General features: G+C 43.3%; 1 protein-coding gene across 3 annotated transcripts; it reads left to right on the top strand.

The window, feature by feature from the left end:
• Window positions 1–196: 196 nt before the first annotated feature.
• Window positions 197–22,532, top strand: LOC104047521 (MOB-like protein phocein). Of its 3 annotated transcripts, XM_064451951.1 has the most exons (9): window positions 197–434; window positions 2,343–2,507; window positions 12,146–12,208; window positions 12,717–12,817; window positions 14,838–14,880; window positions 15,137–15,223; window positions 16,800–16,879; window positions 17,692–17,803; window positions 18,667–22,532. In XM_064451951.1, the coding sequence occupies exons 1-9, from the start codon at window positions 432–434 to the stop codon at window positions 18,796–18,798; spliced, it is 786 nt and encodes a 261-aa protein (XP_064308021.1). In that variant the 5' UTR covers window positions 197–431; the 3' UTR covers window positions 18,799–22,532. The 3 variants fall into 3 exon arrangements, with proteins under 3 accessions (XP_064308021.1, XP_064308020.1, XP_064308019.1); XM_064451949.1 differs by lacking the exons at window positions 197–434; window positions 2,343–2,507 and adding an exon at window positions 9,434–9,650; XM_064451950.1 differs by lacking the exons at window positions 12,146–12,208; window positions 12,717–12,817; window positions 14,838–14,880; ... (2 more) ...; window positions 17,692–17,803; window positions 18,667–22,532 and adding exons at window positions 3,700–3,789; window positions 4,360–4,717 and having other exon boundaries at window positions 277–434.
• The last annotated feature ends 1,998 nt before the right edge of the window (window positions 22,533–24,530 follow it).

The raw sequence follows: 24,530 nt of genomic DNA, 5'->3' as shown, positions 1-24,530 counted from the left end.
CCGCCGCGCAGGCCGACAGCCCCCCCGCAGGGCTTGGGCACCCGCCGCACTGCGCGCATGCGCAGAACGCTCCGGCGAGAAACACTCAGGTTCCAGGGCCCGTCAATTCCAGAACCTTCTGGAACGCTCATGCTCGGCGAAGGTCAAAGTTGAGCTGACCTCACTTCCGGGCGGGTGTCCGACCCCGGGAGACGGCCGGCACGGTGCGGGACAGTACGGGGCGCCGCGGGGTGCCGGCCGCTCGCGGGAACGGGGCGTAGCACCGGGGGTGAAAAATAGCATTCGGGATTAAAGCTGACCGGGGCCGGGGCGGGGGGGGAGTGGGTTCCGCCCCGGGGCGGGGCGTCGAGCGCGCATGCGCAGGCTGTGACCTTCCTCACGTGCGCCCGCGGCGGCCCGGTCACTCGGTGGCGGGGAGTGCAGGAGCCGCCATGGTGAGTGAGTGAGTGAGTGAGGGAGAGACTGACTGACTGACTGTCCACCCGTCCGCTCTGCTGCGGCCCGGCCCGGCCCGGCTCGGCACGGCACAGCACAGCGGTGTGGGGTGCGTGGGGAGGTTCCCGCTGGGATCGGTAGCGGGCCCGCTAGTCCACCGCTGGGGGCCCTTCAACGGCCCCTTGGTAGCTCCCAGGTGTGCCTTCGGCCCGGTGGCGGTCCTTATCGTGTGGTGGGGCCGGGTTGAGCCGCGGGAGGGAAGGGGGAAGGGGGCGCAGCGGCCCGGCGGGGCGTTGGCAGCCGCCGCCTGTGGAGGTGCCGGGGCGGGCTGGCGGCACCGCAAGGTCACCCGGCCCCTGGGGCACAAAGCCCGTTACGGTGGGGCTGGGGCCGCCCGTGGCTTCCCCGGCGCGGGGGCGGAATGTCCTCCCCGTCTGCGGGAGTGGAGCGGCCCCTCGGCCCGCAGTGCGCCGGGCAGGGCAGGGCAGGGCCGCGGGTGGGCCTGTGGGGCCTGCGGGCAAGCTGAAACCTCTTGTGCTTGGTCATTTACCGCTCTGCGTGTTGTAAACTTTTTTAATAGAGCTCCTACCTTGAAAGAAAGGGGTAAGGGCAAAGTTGCTCTTGGTCTTGTAGCAATACTTTATTCTTACGATCCCGCTAATGCAAGGAATTAGTATTTCTTAAAACTTAGTATAAAATGCTCAGGGCTGTAAGTCTGGCTGCTTGTTTCTGTTAAACGCAGAACAGCTCTAAAAAAAGAGGCTTAGATACATTGTCTTCCCAGAACGAAGGAGACCACAGTTGGCAGCCTTTTCCACTTGTGGGTTTTCATCATTGTGGCGCTAACATTAGTGCGGGGAACGCACATCTTTCACGTATGGTATTTTGTTCGTGCTCTGCCTGTAATTTTGTTTTCTCGCAATTCTAAAGCTTGTGCATATGCTGATGGTGTCAGTAAAGGGTGCGCTGATGCCTGGCCCTTGTTTCTAGCTGTTTCTCTGAGCGCGGGCTCTGGGTATCTGTCCGGTGCAGCGCTATCTCCATGTGGCTTGGCAAGGTGCCATATCTTTCATTTGAAATCAAAGCAAGTTCTTTCTTCCTGACCCCTGCTTGCTGGGGTTTGGTGCTTGCATTTATCTAGTACACGGGAGATAGACTGCTCTTTTTGAAATGCAGCCAAGTAGCAGTAAGTAGTTGCAAAAAACCCCAATACTCAACAAAAAACCCCCCCAACTCTGCTTAAGCAGAGCCAGATATTGAAGGAGTCAAGGCAGAATTATGCAGACCTTTCAGTTTTTAGGGGCTTAAACCTAGAGTGTCTTGTAAAGTTGCAGTCTATTTGTAGAAGCCAATATAAGTAACAGGACTCTTGCTTCAGACTTCAAACTTTGGAGGTTGTGTATCGTCATGTGAAATGCTGCGGTTGAAAGTACCTGAAAACGACTGATATGGGGTACCTGGCTAGACTTTTTGCTTCTTTACCATAAAACACTTCACTACACAAATAAAAACGCAACTGTCCCAAGAAGTCCTTAATCGTCATGAAATCTGGTGTGAACTAAATGAATATTGCATATAATCAATAATTACGCTCACCAAACTGGAGTAAGGGCTTGGGATTAAAACCATACAGAGCTTTTCAGCTTGAGGAGGCAGCAGTGGCTGCTCCATCTGGGGGCAGTTTATTCCCCCAGCCAGAGCACATCATCTTACAGCTGAACTGTCAGGATTGCCCAGCATCTGCTTGTGTCTTTAGCAATTTCTGATGCAATCAAAGGTGGCCTGTGTTTGCTACTCGTAAAAATTATTAATTTCTATCAAAAGAGAAATCACTTAGAAAAAAAAACTTTTAAATTGCAATTTCATTGTAATGTTCCTCTTGTTACAATGTATGATTACTTCCACAGGCAGGAAAAGCATTTAGGAAATTTCTTCCCCTCTTTGATCGTGTTCTGGTTGAACGATGTGCAGCTGAGACAGTAACCAAAGGAGGTATCATGATTCCAGAAAAAGCTCAAGGGAAAGTGCTACAAGCAACAGTAGTAGCAGTTGGATCGGGAGCCAGAGGAAAGGTAAATGGCCTGAAGCATTACATTTGGGTAGGATTGAAATGGGGTGGTGGTAGCTGGAATATTGTCATAAGAAAGGGATGGTTGCCGTGTAGTGGTGGCTCCCAGAAATGGATCACATTAAGGGCGACAGCTGAAGTTGGAAGAATGGATTCAAAGAGGGGGTAGAAATCTGAAGTTCCGGCTGGCTCTGACCTTGAATTCCAGCATTGCTTGTGTTTTGGGAGTTATCTTGTTTTATCATTTCTCAGCCAAAACCATGAAGGAAGGGCAGTCGTCTTTGTTAAAATGCTGACATGCCCAAATGTCCATAAGGATTAGGCTTACTGGACAAAAGAAAATCAGCAATCAAAAGAAAAAAGTGAAATAATTTTTTGTTGATTCTTTTCATGTTGAATATGAATCTGGGATCATGAAAAAATACAGTCTTCACAAAAATGACATTGGTTGTGGGCTTCAGCATCAGAAGGGCTTTTCCCCCACCAAAGTAGCGTTCAGTTAGTAGCAAGAGTGGAAAACAGGTTAAATTTCAACCTGGGCATGTTGACTCAGACCTTTTCCCTTACCATGAGTCCCTCTGCACGTATCGTGCTGGTTTGTGTCAGTATCTGATTTTTAAAGCTTTACATTGTGAAATGGTGCTAATATTTGACTAACATGCTAGTATTCTACTTATAATGCAAAAATATAATTAAACTTTATCAGGTGTTTCTACATAACTCATTTGCCAGCAACAGTTGTGACGAGTTGCTCCAAGTAACAAAGATGGGAAGGTGCTTTTAACTGGCACTTGGAGAAATTAACCTTGGCTATAGAATATGGAAATGGACTTTCTCCTTTCACTTTAGAAGGGGATTTCATGGTGTCTCAGTTAATTTCTCAGGTTTCACTTTTTTTCCTTTAAGTCCTATTCAGTATGTCAGGCAAAGACCTCACAGTTGTATTTACACCCAAAACTAAATTAAAATTAATTATATTCAGAAAATCACTGCAGTTCTACTGCAGGACTCCAGTGCTTGAGAATTGACTGGTGTGCTTTTCTTCTTAGTAAACCTGTATACTCAAGTTTCACTGTACAACAATACAGAGTTGTTGTGATTTCCTGAATGTTTTATACATGGATGGATCATGGTAGTTTGGAAGAATTCTATTCTGTCCGTATTGTGGAAAAGTAAGGATTTCTTTTCTTTTTCAGAACGGTGAGATTCAGCCAGTGAGTGTAAAAGTGGGTGAAAAGGTTTTGCTACCAGAATATGGTGGTACGAAGATTGTAATAGAAGATAAGGTAGGTGTCCCAGCTTTGTGAATGCAGGTTAAGCTGGTTCCCAGTGTGCCTTACTGCCAGTAATAACACTGAAGTTACTTCACAGGGTTAGCGGTGTTCCAGAAATGCAGTTGTTGGTGTTCCAGCAGCAGTAGCTGAACCCAGGCAGCTTCTGGTACCTGTAGTACTCACTACTTCCACCCCCGCTTAAAAGCAAGTAACTGAGGAAGCCTCTGGTTTGACCTTTATTGGGTGGGTGAAGTGGCTCTGTGAACCAGGCATATAGTAGAGGGAACCCTAAAAGGCTTTGAAATTACTGGGGGTATCTTTGCTTTTGACAGGGAAAGCTCACAGAAGTGTCTTCTGACAGTTCTTGCATTTCCTGCTACTAAAAATAGTAACTTGGTAGCTCTCCCAAAGAATATCTTAGGAAGAAAAATAAATCTTTTCAAGAAGTCAAGAGGTAGAGCTACTGTTGGTTCGCTTGCTTTTGATTTTGTGCTTCGTGACTGCGGTAGCCCCAACTTCAGAGCAAGGCAGTGTTTGCAAAACAACTGATATGATAAGTACTAATGTTTCCTTTTTTTGCAGGACTACTACCTGTTCAGAGATGGTGACATTCTTGGGAAATACGTGGACTAAAGCCGTTGCAGTATCAGTCATTCATTCCACTAAAATGCTGAAATTTTTCTTTCATCATGTAAATAATGTCCTTTATTTTATAATAGGCAGGCATTGAGTCTCTGAAATAACCTGTGATCTCACTGTAATGATGGAACACAAATAAAGATATGTACAGTCAGAAGTCAGTTGCTCTTGCTTGAGTTCCATTGAGCAGTGAAATTGAGATGACCACGAACCAGCCTTAATTATTCCAAACAACATCATTTTGTATCCTTATCTCTGTACTGAGATTGTAAAAGTCTTTACAATAAACTTCTAAAACTTCTGCTTCTGTCTGCGTTTCTGCTGTTACTCAATGAAACTGAGCCTCAATTGTGTAGTCAACTGATCTCTCTGAAAAATTCAATTGCAGAAACATTTTCCCTAAACTTGTATGAAGTTGGGAGATGAGTTTAAAATGGTTATCACACAGATGCTGTGAGGAAGGGGACTTCCAGCTAGCTCCCTTTCACATGGAACTTATCTTAGGATAACATGTTTTTTAACATCTGGCTTAGCAAGAGCTAAGGTGCTGGTAGGCGGGAAGATTACTGCACACCAACCACCCTGCTGCAAGCAGCCTGTCTCACAGCAGGCTGAAAGCTCGGTACTAGTCATACCTGTGCAAGAGCAAAACTGTCCAGTTCTCAGATGAAGCAGATAAGAATTAGAAAGTTGTTTTCTTAGATGTCTCATTGAATTGTGAGTAGAAAACAAGTAACTTCCTTCCAGAAGTTAATCAGGCAGAATTGGGGCTGATGCTGATCTTAAAGCAAATTTCTTTACTGATGACTGCATTATCTCATGCCAGATCTCCAGCCTTCCCCTAACTTGGTAAAAAGCTGATTTGACAAATTGTATTTAATGTATCCTTAACACAGCATTCTTTAATAGCAAGACTTTTACTTCAGCAACACAATTGCATATTTTAACCACCCTGTCTTGCCTTGGAAAAGGATTCAAGGTTATTCATACAGTACACAAATCTGCCCTTGATACAGTGTGTTCCTGATGATGCCTTCAGCACTGGTATGCGTACGTTGGCCTAGTGCAGCCTGAGAATGTTTGCTGCCTTCAAATGTTTTGATGTAGTCCTTCATGAAATAAATTCTTTACACCCCACCCTCCCACCCCGCACCTGGGTAGGGTGCTGCGTGCTGGCTGGTGACCACCTACCTACTCTGGAACTGTGGGCAAACCAGGCAAAAGTTAGACCATTCAGGTGGTTCAGCTCCCGCTAAACTGAAATACGTACCAGCAGGGAAGATACTAAATAAAAAAATGTTTTACTACAAAAGGCCTGCTTCTTAAAATCAGCCCTACATACAGTGGTTTTACTTTAGTGGTCACAGCAGTGCATGTGACAGCTGAAACTCAAGATTATTCCACTACAGGTAAAGACAATATATTGTGCAATGAAACACAAACTCATTGAGAAGCATTGTCTTCCCCTAGAGCAAGCATGCCTTTATCTTCCCTGATAGGGTAGGTGTGCTGGTGTAGTCACACCAAAGAGGGGAAGGTATTACGACATCTCAGTGAGAAAGAGATGCTTTTGGAAGCAGCTCCCAAAAGAGAAGTGCTTAGGCCTAACACTGCAGCATGTCTTTCCATTATATCCTTTAGAGACACACATCATGTAGGGTCCTGGCTCATAGCAAGCAATTTCACGTTTAATTTTTGTTTCTGAGGAGCCACTACAACCCATAGGGGTGTGATCTGTGGGCAGGTATCCGCTTACTACCCGCGCTGTGTACCCCCACCACACAGTGCAGTCACCCGCAGCCGAGGCAACAGCACGGTGCCAGCCTGCTCCCCAGCAGGGTTATGCTGAGCTCGCACCGTGTTGCCAGGCTGTGTGCACCATGCAGACCTCTCTTCCTCCTGACCCAACTTCCAGCCCATGCTTTCAGACCCAGCAGGTTTTCAGCAGCTTGATATCATGCTTATTTAATAAAATACTTAGCATGGCTGTGTCTATTAGTGTTTATGTAACTGATGAAAAACAAAAGTCACACTTTTGTGAAAACTTTCATGGGAAGAAATAATTTATGGATGGGGGGAAGGGCAAAAAAACAGGATTCCTAGGCCTAATCAAATGGAGGACAGGTTTGAGCGTCTGATGGATTTGTAGACAGAGAACATTTTATTCTCGTGCCATGAGGCTATCGCTGCAAGCAAGGACAAGGTAACGACTACATAGCTGAGGTGATCCATCTGCCGTTACTGCTTTATTCCACTGTTTTCCAGACTATTTCAAAGCTCAAATTTTGCCAAAAGTGTTACATGTTGCCCTAACTGCTTATTTTGGGAATACAGTCCTTCCCAGCCTTTCCCCAGGCTGTCTGAATCATAAGGAAACAAGGTGGACTCCATCTCCTCTTGCTACTTTCCTTCATTAACATTTCAGAACAGCTTCCACTAGCAGCAACCCTACTGTTTTCAGAAGACCTTTACTGTCCTGCTTATGTTACCCTGCCATAGGAAGAAAATGATGAACCTTTTACACACGAGCAGAGAAGGAAGGAAGGTCAGGTCCCTAACAGCACGGGAAGAGTCAGTAGGATTTTGGCCAAATATTCCTTTTTTCACTCTTAAGGGTCATGAGGCAATGAGGACCAGGTGAAAAGCAAAAAAAGTGAAATTACTGTTGATCCAATTTTGTTTAAAAACAGCTTGAAATCCAATAAAACAAAAATAAGAAGCAGCTCCCAGAAATAGGGGGTTTATTATTAAGGGGCAACACAAAAGACCTACAGACTGTAACATCCCCATTGAGAAACACTGCAGATTTCTTTCCTTCATCTGTGAATCTGCAAGCCAGTTGTAGACTGAACTAACAGATATGTATTTCTCTCTGAGAGGTATTTCTTCACAGCAAGGTTTATTTGTATTTTAGAAGCAAGATGTCCCTGAAATAAAAGTCAGGGACAAATGGAAATGTCAAATATCCAACTCTTCTGTGCGTTAGATATCAGTTAAACCTTGAAAATGATGATAGGGAAAAAAAAAACAACAAACAACCCAAAACCAAACAAGCTGCTGAACTTTAAGGCATTTAAACAGCTACAGTTGCTTTTATTTGGGGACTGGCTGATTATAAATCTCATAAAATAATTAGTGTTGGATTACAGCTGATCTAATGAGCTATGGGACATTCATACCCTTCAGTCTACTGCACTAATTTCTCCCAATGTTATTAACCTTTCCACGGTTTCTTACACAAACTGCTAGGAAGCGCTGAGTTTCACCGTGTGCCTCAAATAGCTAACGCTTCTGGAGCAGGAATGCTGACCAGGAGTAAAAAAGTAACTAACGCAAACTGAACTTAGGTGCCTCAAGTTAGGAATGGCACCTCCGCGTTACAGTGTAATCTGAAGGGAGCTGCCCTTGCTGTCAATATAAACTGCTGGTTAGCTGGGTGCCTGCGCCCAGCAGGAGGTTAACCCCTTACCCATTTCTCACTGCTCGCACGTTGTCCAGCTTTCAGCTCTAACCTGGCCTTGAGAACGAGGCAGGATCCTGGCCATGGCATTGCCCAAGCAAAATAAGTATTCAAAATACACTTTGCTTTCTGATGGGAAAACCTAATTAGAAATTTTTTCAATGTTTTCAATCCAGAAATGTTTCACATACTCTAACTCTCATCAGGTAGAAGGAAGAGGTTTTAACATGGGAAAGCACATTATTTAGAGCAAATGAACTGAGTGAAGGGGGGAAACCATACCTGGCATTCACTCATTTACACAGTGGAAGCAGGGGCAACATCAGGTACCAGTGTTCTCCACCTTTCAGGAAACCACATACAACTGCAAACATTTATTTACTGATTCTATTAAGGGGAGTGGGTGGATGTATCTCATCTCTACCTTATTGCCTCATCATTCTTGCTCACAGACACCCTCACTGACCTATTCTGTACTCCTTCCTACCATCTGTTCACTAGAAACAGAGCAGCTTCCAAATACTTTTCTTCTTGCTTATCCTACAGAAGTGATATGAGCCCTTCTAGTCTTCCAAAATGTCTACTTGCTTGCAACAGGGACCTATTTATCAGCCAACTATAAGCTAACAGTGCATTTTTTTTATGTTTTCCTCCTAAATACAGTCAACACAGGTAACTCCTGGATTAGTTAACCTTGAAACCTAGGCTAACTCTGTTTTCCAATAGCAGAGCAGCCTGTGACCTCTGCACACCAAACTCACAACTCTCTCAATCCTGCCTTTGAAAACCTAGAAAGGCTCTGTACCTACTTTGAAGCATCGTGTCCCAAATTGCTGTTGTTGGGGCTTTTTTAAAAAAAAAAATTTTAGCGTTAAAAACATCTTTAATATAGGACTTGAAATATTTTTTTTAAAATTCACACCCTTATGGTTTACATTGTACAAAATTTCACAGGCTCAGTTGTGTTGTACAGAGACTTGCAGAGAGCTAGCGAGGACTGACCTTGTGGGGGAGACAGCACGGTCAGATGCTGACAGAGCGATACTGATGAAACGGGATGAAACCTGAAGAATGCATTTTCTCGAGAACCAGCCATCTCGTTAACCCCTGGAGACTCCCTCTCGCAAAACCAACAGCTCTGCTCGCCCTGAAACCCGCCTCACGGCGCAGCTCACGCCTCCTCGGGCGGGCACCGAGCCACCCGGGCAGAAAGTGACAGGGACCGCCATGAAAACTGTCCCCACCTCTCGGGCGTGTGTGTGCGTGTTTAGGTATCGCCCCTCACAGGAAAGCTCAGCTGTCGAAGGATCACCTCAGGCGACCCGCGGCTGCCCGCAGGGCACTGCACCACGGAGCGGTGCCGAGCCGCCAGGAAAGCGCCCGCCAGGCCCTCGGCGACCAGCCCCGCGCGGGAACGGCTCTTCCGCGCACCCCCGTGGCCAGGAGACGGAGCAGCACGTAGCGGAGCGGCGGGAGGGGGAAGGGCCCCGGGCCCCTGAGGGCCGCCTCCCGCCGCCCCTGGCGAGCGGCACCGCCCCGCGGCTGCTCCCGCTTTCCGGCGGGCGGCGGCCCTGGCTCGCCCGCGGCTGTTCCGGGGCTGTTCCGCTCTGCTACGCCCTCCCTCCGCCGCCGGCCGCGGCGCCCGTTCCTCCCTCCCCCTCGCCCGCCGCCCCGCCCGCCGCTGCCGCATCCGGGTCCTGGCGCCGCTGTCACTATGGTCATGGCGGAGGGGACGGCAGTGCTGAGGCGGAACAGGCCGGGCACCAAGGCCCAGGTGAGGCGCTGCCGCCGCTGCTGTGCGGCCCGCCGCCGGCTCTCGCGTCGCGACGGGCACCGCCGCCGCCCAGGCGCCGGGCCCCGCTGGATCTCGCGGCGTCGCTGTGGGCCTTGCCGGGCCTACCGGGGCCCAGTGCCGCCCGGCGGGCCGGGGCGGCGGGCCCCGCGCCGCGGGAGCGCTTTGTTCCCCACGGGCGGGCCGCGGAGTCCCCCCCCCCCCCGCGGGGGCTGCTCTGCCAGGCCCGGGGAGGAAGGGTGGGTGCGGCGCCGGCTGTCCCTCGGCCCTACGTCCGGCGGGGCGAGCGCCCTGCTTGCATGGCGTTCCCAGGCTCCGGTGCGGGAGCGCAAGTCGCGTCACGTCCCTTTGGCCGCTGGCACCGAGCAGCGTCCCGGAGCGCGGCGCTGCCCCCGCAGAGCGCGCCCGGGCCCCGGCTGGCGACAGCCCTGGCGAGCGCCTGCTGGATCGGCGGTGGGGTGTTAGCTGAGGGGCAGCCCTGCTGCCCTGAGCTCAGGCTCTCCCCGGGCGCAGGGCTGTTTGGCTGACCCGTGTCGATGTGCTGCTGCTGTTGCCATTAAAATCCTACGTACACCATCGGCCGAGGGCGGGGGGTGCTTGGGCGCGCGAGTAGGCCTCGGCTGGGCGCTCTGCGCCCGCAGACTCCGGGTACCTGCCCTGCTCCTGCTTGCCGGGAGAGAGGGGTCGTCGTGCCCCCCTGCTCCTGCTTGCCGGGAGAGAGGGGTCGTCGTGCCCCCCTGCTCCTGCTTGCCGGGGGAGAGGGGTCGTCGTGCCCCCCTGCTCCTGCTTGCCGGGAGAGAGGGGTCGTCGTGCCCCCCTGCTCCTGCTTGCCGGGAGAGAGGGGTCGTCGTGCCCCCCTGCTCCTGCTTGCCGGGAGAGAGGGGTCGTCGTGCCCCCCTGCTCCTGCTTGCCGGGAGAGAGGGGTCGTCGTGCCCCCCTGCTCCTGCTTGCCGGGAGAGAGGGGTCGTCGTGCCCCCCTGCTCCTGCTTGCCGGGAGAGAGGGGTCATCCTCCCCTGCACGTAACCTGCGCTCCGCTCGCAGTGAGCCCGGCCCGCTGCTGCCTCGTTTGTTTCTCCTCATCAAAATGAAATTAATCTGTTTCTTGGCGTTCAGGCTCATCCTGAAAAGGTACATCTTGAACAGATACGCCGCATTTTTTAGATTATTTCAGAGATGTCATCTGTGAGGCCTTTATGCAAGACTTTTCCACTCTGTGTTTGTGAGGAGAGCTCGTGGGCAGAAACAGAGCAGTATATGACACAATGTTGTAGGAAAACACGTCTCTCTTCTCCTCCTATTCTTTGTCATAACATACAGAGGTAAAATTGTTATGCAACCCTGTAAATCAGTTCATTCTGTACATCTTTAATCTATGAAGGAAATAGAACCTTTGATGAATTTGGGGTATTGTGAAAAATGGTAAGCTGGACATAGACCTAGATTTGGTCAAATATTACAAAGTATATTATAAACTTAATGTAGGTTGAAGAATTTTGTGTATAGTAATGCAATCATGATTTTTTTGGTGGCTGTATTAAAGTTTCAATTTTGGATACCACTGTGGTATAGCTACTCAGTATATAAATACTATTACTTAATGATATTTCAACACTGGGTAGTCACTCCTTTCTCTAGACATTTTGTATTCTCTCAAGAACAGATTGCTAAGCTTTACAGTTGGAACATTTTAATTTAGTCATTGCGTCTGGTGGGATGGCTATGGGGGGCCGATGTGCAATATTTCCATATAATGAGGGAGTGAAAAAGGCAAAGTAGATGTGAAAAAGGCAAAGTAAGGAAACGCATATATGTCTGGGACTGCCATAGTTGCACCAGATGTGAATTGCTGCAGTACAACTGGACCCGAGGTGGAACTTCAGGGGGGTTCTATCATTAACAATACTGAACACTGTGGGTTAGCAGAGCTGGTAACTGTCCAGTTATGCTGCATTATGGACTGTACCAAGAGGACGTAGTACCAAGTTGGGCCAACACTGCCCATATTATATTACCTTAGTTCAGAGAAGATGTTTTCAGTGGTGTGTTACTGGTAGAATATACTGGGATTTTTAGTGTAATGATAATGGTAAAATGCTACTCTCTACAGACCTCTCTTCTTCCCCATTCTTCAATGGTCTATCAGGTGAAGTGGGCACTGCATGCAAATACGTAATATAAAAACTACAGGCTATGTAGGTGTTACAGCAAGATGTGGGGGGGAGGTGATGTTTATAGTATGCCAAGTCACAGAGAGCTTTCATTTCCAGATGTTCTACTACTGTGACATTGGGAGCATAAGTCCCATTTCACCCTGTTCTTGCCAAGACTGTCTGCTGGTTCTATTAAGATGTAGCTTCCTGGAATTGTATAAACTACCTCTGCGTCTATTTTCCAGCATGTTTGAGCTATTGTAGCTTGTGCACTTTTCTTCCTCCCCTTCTGTTTTTGTTAAACTGACCTTTTTTTTTTTTAACAGGATTTTTACAATTGGCCTGATGAATCCTTTGAAGAAATGGATAGTACGTTAGCTGTTCAGCAGGTATTCTTATATGAAGTGTTGTTAATGGGTTCAGTTTCCCAAGTTTTGTATTTTGGTAAAAAACAGGGAACAGGACATGCTATTTATCTGCTTAGAATATTGCTGCACAGGAATTAATTTCATAACCACCCTACGTATATGAAAAAATTGTAATTATTAATTGTGGTATGCAGAAATAACTAGAATTCCCATGTCTGGTTTAAACAAATCAGATTTAAGAAAATGGTGGGGGTTCCTGCGCAGTTCTTTTCTTTTGAGAAGGATGTTTAAAAATCTGTAAAATATACCCATTCTTCTACCTTTCCGAACTGAGGAAAGGTATTTTTCAGATCTGGCATTTTTTATACCAATTTTCTTACTCTGCCCATCTACTCTTCAACTTTTAGTCCCTCAATCACTTCTTAAGTAAAGAGAAAAAGTAAGCCCCTCAAAAATGTGATGTCCTAAATATACTGTCGTACTATAATTACAACAAGATCTAGATTTCTTTTCCCCCCTCCTCTCCTAGTATATTCAGCAGAACATAAGGGCAGACTGTTCCAACATTGATAAGATCCTTGAACCTCCTGAAGGCCAGGATGAAGGTGTATGGAAGTATGAACATTTAAGGTAAGAATCCATCTTTTGTCAACAGTGTCCTGATCCTAAGCTTTGTTCATTGATAGTGGTGGTGAGTCTTTTTAAATAGGACAGATCAAAAGTAACTTAGATGAAACTTGATATTTCTGGTATTAAATATTTTTATATTTTGATATTATTTCTTCTAAAGATCTATGACGCACTCTGATCTAGTGGTTTTGACTTTTTTTAAGAAAAATGTTTGTACCTCATTTCAAAAGTTGTACTAGCATGTTTTGAATATGAAAATGTAGTCATGAATTTCCACAGCACTTCCTCCTAGTCGTCAGTTCTTCATCTCCACTAACTGGGAATGTAGTTTCCAGATGCTCCCAGTGCTTTTTCTGGAACTTGCAGGAAAATAGGCTTTAGCTGGGAAAGCAAGAGTACCTGTGTCTTAGAGTTCTTTTCCTGGTTGTAAGGAAACTTAAAACTTCTTGTCCTTCTCTCAGTTTGTTTTTATACAGTATAAAAACTATGTGCAGCCTAGGTAGCTTGTGCCTCAAATGACTTTTCAGTTGTAGTGTAGGTTTACACCCTGTTAATACGTATGTATTAATTTCCTGGAATTACTCTAGTATCCTTGTGTCCTGATTTTTTCCTTACAAGTGTGTCTTATAACTTTATCAGATATCAAACTTTCAGGAATAAGAATAGTTCTAAGCTACTCCTAGATTTATATATCCTGACTTTTTGCCTCCTGTTTTCTTTTTTTCTTCTCTGGTCTGGAATAGTTCTACTAGACGCGGGGAATCCTCAAAAGAGGAAGAAATGTATACATAAAATTGCAAAAGATGTATTTTAAGAATTTCCTCTATCCTTTCACATACACTGAAAATCACTGTTGATTCATAGAAGCGGCTTGTCACTTTTGGAAAAATTGTTCAGATTTTTCTTGTAGGTTGGAGGACTGAATTCTCTTTAAGTTAAAGAATGCACTTTCAGGTTCGTTCTAGTGAAAGCAGTATTTCTACAAGTCCCACTCTGTTAATGATCTGTGGTGGGACTTTAGCCACTTAAACAATATGGAGGAAGTATATCACAGAATCACAGGCTGGAAGGGAGGTCAGGGATCATCTAGTCCAACCTTTCTAGGAAGAGCGCAGTCTAGACAAGATGGCCCAGCACCCTCTCCACCCGAATCTTAAAGGTGTCCAACGTGGCCGAGTCAACCCCTTCCCTGGGGAGATTATTCCAATGGGTGACTGTCCCTACTGTGAAATATTTACCTCTTGTGTCCAGTCGGAATCTCCCCAAGAGCAACTTGTGTCCATTCCCCCTTGTCCTCTCCATGGGACTCCATGTAAAAAGGGAGTCTCCCATCTTGTTTGTAACTACCCCTTAAGTACTGGTACGTGGTGATGAGATCCCCTCTGAGCCTCCTTTTCTCAAGGCTGAACAAACCCAGTTCTCCCAGCCTATCCTCATATGGCAGGCTTCCCAGTCCTCTAATCATCTTGGTGGCTCTTCTCTGGACCCCTTCCAGCCTGTCCACATCCTTTTTGTATATCTTAGAAGGATGGAATGATCCACCTATATGAATTTAAAACTTACACTCTTTAAGAAATTAATTTTCTTGAAGTGTTGTTTTTTTTGATCTGTATTTATGAAATAGCACTTTCTTCCATAATAAAAGTTGGTATCTTAAACACTTCAACTAAATTATTAAGGTCAGCCTCTACAGTCAGGTAAGAATTAAAAAATAATTGTTTTGCTGAGTAAAAAAAAATACGCTGGTGTGAATTGTTTCAACTTGTAGTCCTTTTATAGTATGTTAATTCCAAGCCTATTGCCTTTTAGGTGTGACATCAGCTGAAATTACTTGGTGGTGTTCTTTCTTCAAGTACAATTTTTTTCATGTTCTGATTTATTTTTTCCACTTTACAAGAATCATTTCCAAAAACATTGGGAGATCTAGGAAGATCAGAATGTGTACCTTGCTTTGTATTAGATGTTTCCAGTGGGAAAACAAACTGTTGATTTTGATGCTGCTGTGTTCAAATTTTTTTAGACAATTCTGCCTTGAGCTCAATGGACTGGCTGTCAAGCTTCAGGTAATACTTTTGATATTTTGATATTGTATCAGGGAATAGACTTTTTTGTATTGTAAGATGCAGAGTTTGCAGAGCTTTCTTATTCGAAATGTGTACACAGACTTCAGCAGTGGTTTGAGGTAAGAGTTTTTTAGGGTTTTAAAGACTTCTGGCAAATAACCCTTTTTGGTGGGACATAGGGCAAGCAGGTGATTTGAAAAGATCGGCTCATTTTTGCTGGTGGATGGTCTTCATAACTGAACAATTCTTTTAACAGAGTGAATGTCACCCAGACACGTGTACTCAGATGACAGCAACTGAACAATGGATTTTTCTTTGTGCAGCTCATAAAACTCCCAAAGAGGTACGGATGTATTCTGGAAAACTGACTCTACTGATGTAGGATTTCTTTTCATAGTTTGTATGTTCATGGGGAGACCATTATAGTTGGCTTCTTAGTCAAACTGAGAGCTCATGTGGGCTAAGAATATCATTTGAGGTTTCCTTCTTTCCCATTCTGTAGTGGTTTACAGAAGAAGGGGCTGACATAGGAAGGAGCTGCTTTTTACCACAGGATTAGACTTTGCACAGTCCCCTCCTTTCTCTCTTAATTTCTGTTGAGACAGCCTGAAACTCGGTGGAAAAAGGTCTTTGTTTAATTGAAAGAAGAGTACATGCTGAGAATAGGCTGTCCTCTTCAAACTCTGGCCTCAGTCCCTAGCATCAGGCATATAAGCCTGGCACTCTGAAAGTGACCACACGTGCACGTTCGTAGGGAAGTTACTGCTAAAAGGTAGTTGAGTCATAAAAATACCTTGTCAACTGGGTTATTACTTGTCTACCTGAGTGTCCAATTACTTTAAACTTTGTTCAGGTCTCTGACTGAACCACTTGATACTTTTTTTTAAATTGCCTTCAGAAGGCCTTTCTCTGTTGCTGTTGGTTCTGGTGGTAGCGCAGCCTGTCAGCTCTACCCTTGTATTTCACCTTGCAGAACCTTATCCTTTTTGTCCTGTAAGTTTTTGTTTGTTTTTAATTTCCTGAGAGATAGCTCTGATGGCCAGCTTCCTTCCCACTCCCTCCTTTAACCCTCATCACCACGCAGTATACTGGCATGCAGCAAGTCTGTTTTATCCAGCTAGACTGGAGAATTTCAGGCTGCTTTTTATCTCTGAACACAAATCATTCATCTACTGTTTTCCATGTTGATAGTAACTATCATGGTCAGACAGTGGGTGATCCAACCCTGAACTGCTGACAAAAATGTGTAACTGAGAAGTCTTCCTGAAATTGGGGAATAGCAAAATGGACAGACATTCCGGCTCTCAGCCTGTGTCCATTTATCTTTGCTTTCTTCCTTCTTCTCTATGTGTACTCGATTGCAGAGCCAGGGCTTGGCTTGCTACACAATTAGCTACACTAATGATATTGGTTTTCTTTGCCAAGGTAAAAAGCATTGATACGCTTAGGTGCAGGTTTAGTGTTTTTTTTTTTCTTGGGGGGTGGGTGGGGTGTGACAAGGTGTTAATTTAGGCTGTGAAAGAAAGAATCTGGTAACTTGACTGTGTGGGAAACAAATGAACTGTAAGGTAATGATTTGCTTTCTTTTCAGTATACTTCCAGCATGTATTATTATTATTATCTAGCTTTACTTAAGGAGATGCATAAATTCACTACTCGTGCATAATCACATCTCCATAGTAACTTTTTTTCCTTGAAATAATTTATGTGGGTTATGAAACAGAAAAGAAATAGCTCACTTAAGGAGGAAATGTAGTTAGACCTTCAGAGAAGCTATGTGAAACTTCTGCGGAAAAAAAAAAATGACCAGTGAAGTTAAAAGCATCAGGAAACATAATTAAAATGTTTTTCTTTAAACAAGTTATATGACAGTGTCACGCAAGCACTCACATGTGCTTACTTGCTGTCTCTTTTTGTAGTGTCCTGCTATAGACTACACCAGGCACACACTTGATGGAGCTGCATGTCTTCTGAATAGCAATAAATATTTCCCTAGCAGGTAAAAATGCATTCTTTTGAGGGGAGGGAGAAAGTAGGTGGCACCTAAATGCTTACAAAGCCTGTGGAAATGCGTAACGCATATTTCATGGGCTGCTGCTGAAAATACCAGAAATCCTGCAGCATGTGTCTCTTGTTGGTAGAGCTATTGTCACTTTTAAGTCAAGGAAGAATTCCTACCTATTCAAATAGTTTGCCATTTACTGGAGCTGACGGGTGCTGTTTAGGTGGAAACTCTTTTATTAATAGCTGTTGGTGTTATGGGGCTTCCACTGGAGTAGTGCCAACCTAAATAACAGCATGGCCTTTAGAGAGATGCAGTGACTCCAAGGATTTAAACACTACGCCACTGGAGGCCTCCAGAAGCCAACACCAATTGACTGTGGGACATGAGAGACCACAGAAGGCAGAGTGCGCTGCATGGGCAGCCGACATGTTGGACAATGGGAGCCTAACTGGAGAAGTCAAAATTGTGCTTCTCAAGGAATACAGTATTGGCGAGGAGGTACAACTGGAAGTCTTTTCCCTTTGCCCATCAGTGCTAGAAACCAGAAATCCAGCCCTTATCAGAATAGCTGGTGATGTTTAACTACAGACAAAACTGTTTTTGTAGTCAAGGTACAATTTCTAAATGTGGAGCATGCACCAACATTATCTTCCTTGCAAAAATAAGCAATTGCAGATGCAGATATCTGCAATGCTTAAGTCTAAATGTCATTGTATTGTTAAAACATACTATCAGAATTCATGACAACGTGTATCTTGGTAGCCATTTCGGTGGACCTGTTTTAACCTTTCTCCTGGTGCTTGCAGGGTTAGCATAAAGGAATCCTCTGTAGCCAAATTAGGATCAGTGTGCCGAAGGATTTACAGAATATTCTCACATGCTTATTTTCATCACCGGCAGATATTTGATGAATATGAAGTAAGTAGTTTCAAATTACATCTTGAAAGAAGGGTGTTTACTGAGGTTATAGCTGTGATGTAATTGCATTACAGGTTTTCCTTTAATCCTACCAGAAGATCTGCATTCAAGTGAAGTATTGATTATAGTATAGTTTTATAAGAACTAAAATGCTATTACGTATACATATATATGAATGAAAATTGATTTATATAATTAGTTTATCCAGTTATTGGTTTCCTTCAGTTGGATAAGAGGTCAGGATTTGAGAGGTTTTGTACAAACAACTCAAATGTACATTTTCTGTTTGTATATGTTACCCAACAGTTAAGGAATTATAAAACTGCAGAGAAACAGTAACTGGTGGCAGGCTGTGCACCTCCAGTAGCTTCCAACTTCTTTTTTTTTTTTTTTAAATGGAAAAGTAGAAGTTAATAGAACGGAGATAAGGGGTATAGCTGGATGGAGAAGGAAACCTTTGCCAAATCCCATTCAGGGTCACTGGAACAGCTATGGAATGGTTGTGCTCACTTCTGTCGGGGATCGCACATGTAGGAGGAGTTTCACAATACCTTAAAATTCTCTTTTGGAGGGCAGATCAGGACTACATTGGTATTAGACTATATTCATGTCTAACTGTTGTTGAACTGAGCTGTGACTTAAGCCTGAACTTCAGTAGCATTTTTTGTTAATTGCCATAACTATAAGCAAACAGTAAAGATGTAAAAGTAATACAAATTCACCATTTAAGTATTGCTACTTCTTTCTAAGACTTGTAAATCTAATGAAGCAATTTCATATAAGCAGGATTTTTTTAGTATGTTCTCCTCAATTGTTTATAATATTCCTTCTGTATATATTTTTTCCCCTTCTTTCACCTCCAGAACGAAACTTTCTTGTGTCACCGGTTCACTAAATTTGTGATGAAGTATAATCTGATGTCCAAGGATAACCTGATTGTACCAATTTTGGAAGAAGAAGTGCAGAATTCAGTGTCAGGGGAGAGCGAGGCATGATGGGAATGGCCACACAGAGGCCCATACTGAATATAAACAGAACATTAATTATGTACTGTATATATCATTTTAGACACTTCAATCACGTATCCTCCTAGCTTTGTTTAGTATACTTTTTGTATGCTGTGTGCATTGCCTTTTAATATGGGAAAATTAAGTTATTCATGAGCTGTATATTCATCAATGTGGCACTCATGGTTTTTAAATAAAAGTAGTAATATCTGTTTATAATGCCTGTTAATAAAAGAATTTACAGTTCTCTAAAATTGCTGCTAAACAATCATTGAATCACAATCCTGAAGATGTGTCTGATTGGGTGGGGAAAAAAGTGAGATTAAGATTTCACAGCAAGCCATTTTTAATGCAAGTAGCTATATTAAGTCTGAGTTCAAAGATTATCACCTTAAATATATAATTCTGCAGGAAGCTTCTTGCGACATAGCTTATTCCTAATTTAGCTTTTATTTTTTTTAAGATGGCTTCGAAGATTTACTTTGGGATGTGCATATTGCTGTATGTGCATATCCAAGTACTAATAGGACCTGTAGTATTACTTATACCAAAAGGATAGTTTCACTATGCTATTGAACATATATATTCTTGATATACATCTAACATACTTTCTGGACTTTTTTTATTAGCAGTGGAGGCTTGTACACAGCAGGGGCCAGGCTCTGTCCTGTTAAGGCGGACTTCTGCTGTTCTCCAGTCCACAACTTCGCTAAAGAGTAACTGTGGCAGAAAACCTGTGCGTATTTATGGTAACTGCTTACTGATTATACCTCACGTAAATATTCATATTACACTACATAACACACTAGCACAGTCTTTGCTTGTACTCCTAGCAAAAACTTGAAATATTGAACCTGATTCTTCACAAGAATTAATCATATTTTCAACATACTTTTTCTTCATTCACCTGAATTACATGCCTTGACAGAAAGATTTGGATTCATGCTTCTGTTCCCTATCAGATGTTTATTTCAAGTTGTGTTTGCAGATTTGCAATAACTGACAACTTCCATGAGTGCTGCTTAATTGTGTTATGTCTAGAATGATAGAATTAAATGTTTGAGAGAGGAATATAGCAGATGTACTGCTAAGCCTACATGAATGCAGGGTCTAAAAGCACTAGCAGTGCTCTTATGTTAAATGAATTTTGCTTAGCTGTTTAAGAAGTTAGCTGGTTGCTACTCCTCTGAGGTTGCCTGGGGCCCTCTTTATTTCATTAAGCAGGTCCAAATGGGCTAACTCCGCTAGTTTCTGTAACCTACACTTTGTTTTCTAAGCCGTACTTACTTGGAAAGAAGGGAAGCCACCTATTTTTAATGAGTCTTTTTTCATAATACACAAAACATGCCTTAAATTCTATTTTTCTTTGTATGAATCAAGCACACCTCTCACAACTGTACCACCTGGATGTAAAGGGAATTTAAACAATGAGAAAATAGAGAGACTAAGCTTAATTACTTCAACAGCTGTATTCTTCAGGAGCTCTTTGTGTCTCATGTTTATCTTTGTATTTAATTGTCAGCAGGGTAATTGCATGAGATGTTGTCCGAGTGAAAGTAGCTTTAGTTACTGTCTATACACCAAGCTATAACTTGCCTTGTATAGACCAGGTTACTTGCTATTTGATGGGTATCTCGAAGCTTATACCACAGGTGGGAGGACTGTATTCTGGAGGCAGTAAAATGTATTTAGTTTTGTTACAGGCTGCTGTTGGATCATCCATGGTGTGGTTCTGGGTACAGTCACTCTGCATGCTTATGTTGGCCGTGGTGACTGAGACAGGCAAAAACGTGTAACTGGTGTTGCTAACTACATTTCCTCTCCCAAACTGAAGAAAATGATGTGGTGCTCAGGACTGCATTAAAATTTTAAACCTCTCTTCTTCCTCTTATGCTTTAAGAGTTTCACTTCAAAATGAAACTTGGGAAATTTTAATCCTGTTTAATCTCATTCAGATTTGCACTGTAAAGCTGACTTGCTATACTAAGCTGATTTTATATAAGACCGAAGTGAAACACTGCTTGTATTTTCCCTTGCTATTGTTTACATGAGTACTGTGTACACACATGTGCCTGAACGGTACCATAAAACTTCAGTTAGCCTAAAGAAACGGTTTATTTGTCTAATAAATATTAACAGGTTTAATCTAGACTCTACCTAATAGGAAAAATCAAGACTGTCTTTGAATTATATTGTAAAAAAAAAAAGAAAAGAAGGATAAAATTAAACTGTTTCTTTATCCATACCGCTATATTTTGGTAAGCGATTCTCATTTTTCATGTCGTCCAAGAATGCAGGCAGCTGAGTGCTTCCAAGAGAAAGTTGGGTGCTCTCCCGTCTCTGCTACAAGGTGTGCTGAAGTGAAGTTGTATTTCTTCTTTCAAAAGTAGAAAAATACAATACTCGTTAGCATCTTGAAGTCAGACCTCAAATGTATACATCTCACATCAGAAAATGGTGGGTCTACAATTAAAAAGGGAGATCCAGAAGAGGGGCTTTCAGACACCCAAGTAAGCCCACTTGATGATCTTAAGGGTCTTTTCCAACCTTAACGATTCTATGATTCTATGACGACAGCACGCCTCAGATGCAAGGGCGTGTAGTAAGCAAAGGATAACTTTCGAATTACTTTGTCCTTGGTCACTGAGGTTTTTCCTGATGTTTGGCTTAGCATGTCTTGAAACAAGTCAGCCACGGTGATTTTGCTACTTTGCTTTTAATCTTAACTCTCAGATATTGTCAAAGTTTATCTGCTTAAACAGACCAGACCATGTCACCAGACCAGTTCCTCCAAACCACTTTGTCTCTATCAAGTTATGCTACCTGAGGTCAGGAATGTTCACTGCTTCAATTTGTACCACTTGTTGAAATTCTGATACAGGGACTTGGTTTTGAAGTCTAAATCCTAACTAACACTCTTCTCAAAATTAAGCCATAGGGAATCATTGAGACAGCAACCCGTACTTTTTAACCTTGAAAAGATGAATATACTAAGCACAAGGAACACCTAGTCAGCTTTTGGTAGATGGCTGTAGGTCGAACAAGCTTTGCCTTGTGAGCTGCGTGGCTGTACAGACAAGACTGCAAAAAAGTAATTCTGGCTTCAGAAAAGGTACACGTTCATCCGACCCGTTTAATGTCAGTGTGAGGCAAATAGAACAGGGAAAGTGGCAGCTGATTTGGCAAGTGCTTTTAATGGTGAGAAGTTTCCCATCAGAAATATAGAAAATATCTTAGCTTTACAAAAAGAAAACAGTATCTTACAGACACAGGAGTTAAGCAGCAGTTTAGTGCAGTTGACCACGTATGTAAATAAACTGTTCTGACAATTATGAGCACAAAATTTTTTTTACAGTGGATAGTTCCTCCCTGCTTGTAAACACTAGGAAAATATTTCCTCTCCAAACTCCTTAAGAATCAGAAGGTATTAACAGTCTTTTACAGAGGTTCATGAACAGCATTGGATGCCTTCTATCTCTGTTCTTTTTAATTAGCTGCGGGGCATTTCTGCTGTCACAGACAGGTAAGGGACTTTTCTGTTAGCGTTCAGACACACGGGCTCCCAACTGAAGCTCTGTTGTTGAATAAATAAGTGTACTTACTTTTTTTTTTTGTCACAGAAAAACTCTTAAAGCATCCATACTTTAAGTTTGATTTGCAATTCTTTCAATAAAAAGATGAGTATGTAAAGTACATTCTTGTAAAATAAAAACTGAACAGCGTGTGTGTATATATATATATCTATGTAAAATAGGAGCACACAAAAGAATGTTTCCCGAGTTACTCTTTCTGACAGCTCTTCTGATTTACAAACTTAGTTTAATTAATGGACAGTGCTGGCCACAACTCTAATACAGGCATACCTTAATGCTCTAGTTTGTGTAAGACCAGGTGCTGAAACAAGTAGATTAAATTAGAATTCCCCTATACCCAAAATGCTCCCTCCCCTCTTTGCTTTCCCAACTCTGTAGATACAGTTGGCTTTCAGAATTTTTAACTGCAAAGAGCGAAACAGAACGTTTTCCATCATTTGTTTTAGAAGCATTTTCAGTTATTCCTGTTTCAGCATCCACACCCTAGGAAGATGGGTGGTGTATCCTCTTGTCCTTGTGCTAGTGCATGGAGTCAGGTAATTCTTGGACAGCCTTCACGCAGGCTGAGCAAGCGACTTACTCCCCCGATTTCTGAAATAAAGCCTTGCAGCAGAACACTTGGTTACAGGCCCACCAGGGATGAAACACTAGTGCATAAAATGACACATGTTCCTCTTCCAGATTAAGTAAAGGCAGATTGGTAATTAATGTCTTTTGGCAGGATAGATGACACATCGTGAGTCTGAGCCCATTATCATCCCCTCACACTATCAGAACCCTGTTGGGCTGCAAGAACGGGATAAGCATGCTGTCAGTCAGACCAGCTTTCAGTCTCCCAACAGTTTCTGGTTCTGTGACTTTCAGAGAGAATAGGGCTATTTTTGACCTTTCAGGAATTTTTCAGTTTCCTTTTAAATTGATGTAGTTTCATACCCAACATCCTGCAGCAGGGAGGTTGTCTACAGTTAGCTGGACAGATACCTTGGTTAGTTTCAAACCTGCTACTTACCTCTTCCTGATTCCCTTGAGTTCATCTATCAAAAAGAGAATGCTGAAGAATTTATTCTTTTGCTATCCTCTCATGCCACTGACTGTACAGAGCTCTACCTTGGCTCCTGTCAGCTTGCCTTTTTTTCCCAGGAAAAGAACTGTATTTTGTTTATTTTTTCCAATACAGAGCCTAAACATAGCCCTGTGAGGTGAGAGACAACAGAGAGCTAAGAAAACAATCTAGATGATTAATGTTTCTACAGCAGGGGCAACGTGAGACAAATGGCATTAAAATAAAACTGGCTGTCCTTAAATATATAGTTAAGGGTGGGTTTGGAGGAAGCAATTTAGTGTATTTGCACTGAATTAAAAAGGACTAGGAAGACATTCACAGAGGTTTGCAGCACAGTCAACACCTGTGAGATTCAAGAGCAAGGTCTAAAGCACAGTTAAAACTGGGCTACTGAAAAGGAGTATGGCTTTAGTTCATTTTAAAAAATGCCCTTCCTGTTAGAAGTGGGGATATTCTAGTGTGTACCCATGGACATCGGAACGCACTCGATTTCTACCCTTGTTCCAAAACAGAATCTCCCTTGTGGACATCCCAGTAATTGTAAGGGGAAAAGTTCTTTAAAGGAGATACTAATTTATTTGTATTTTCTGCATTTTCAACAGCTGATATGAAATTATCTCCGTTTTAAGTTAAATGGTTCTTTTTATCCAATAAAGGCTTTCTAGACAAGATTAACTGCATTCAATTTAGCATGTAATACATTGTAACGCGTTATATAAATAGTTGTAGTTCAGTTTTGGTTTAGTATTCACTACTGTTAACTATCTTAAGCAGCAATACTGCTCTATATAAGATCAGTAATTTCTCTGATAGACTTTAAAAGCTTTCACTTGGAATATTCAGAATTCCTATGTTTTTCGACAAATTTTTGCTGCCTTTATAGGTTTGGCTTGTATGGAGAACCACCAGTAGTTAAAATTACACACACAGAGTTTTGGGTAACTCGTAAAAAAGTAACTTTTAGAAGTAGAGCGACGTATTCCAGGTTACACAAAACCAGCTGTGACCCCATTTTTAATACGCTAGAGTTACCTGCCTTTCTGCCAGAGACAGATGAAACATGT

Source organism: Phalacrocorax carbo, chromosome 5 (genome assembly GCF_963921805.1).
Source record: "Phalacrocorax carbo chromosome 5, bPhaCar2.1, whole genome shotgun sequence".
Classification (NCBI taxonomy): domain Eukaryota; kingdom Metazoa; phylum Chordata; class Aves; order Suliformes; family Phalacrocoracidae; genus Phalacrocorax; species Phalacrocorax carbo.
The sequence above is the reverse complement of the archived record's forward strand: the minus strand, read 5'-3'. Positions and strand labels throughout refer to the sequence as shown.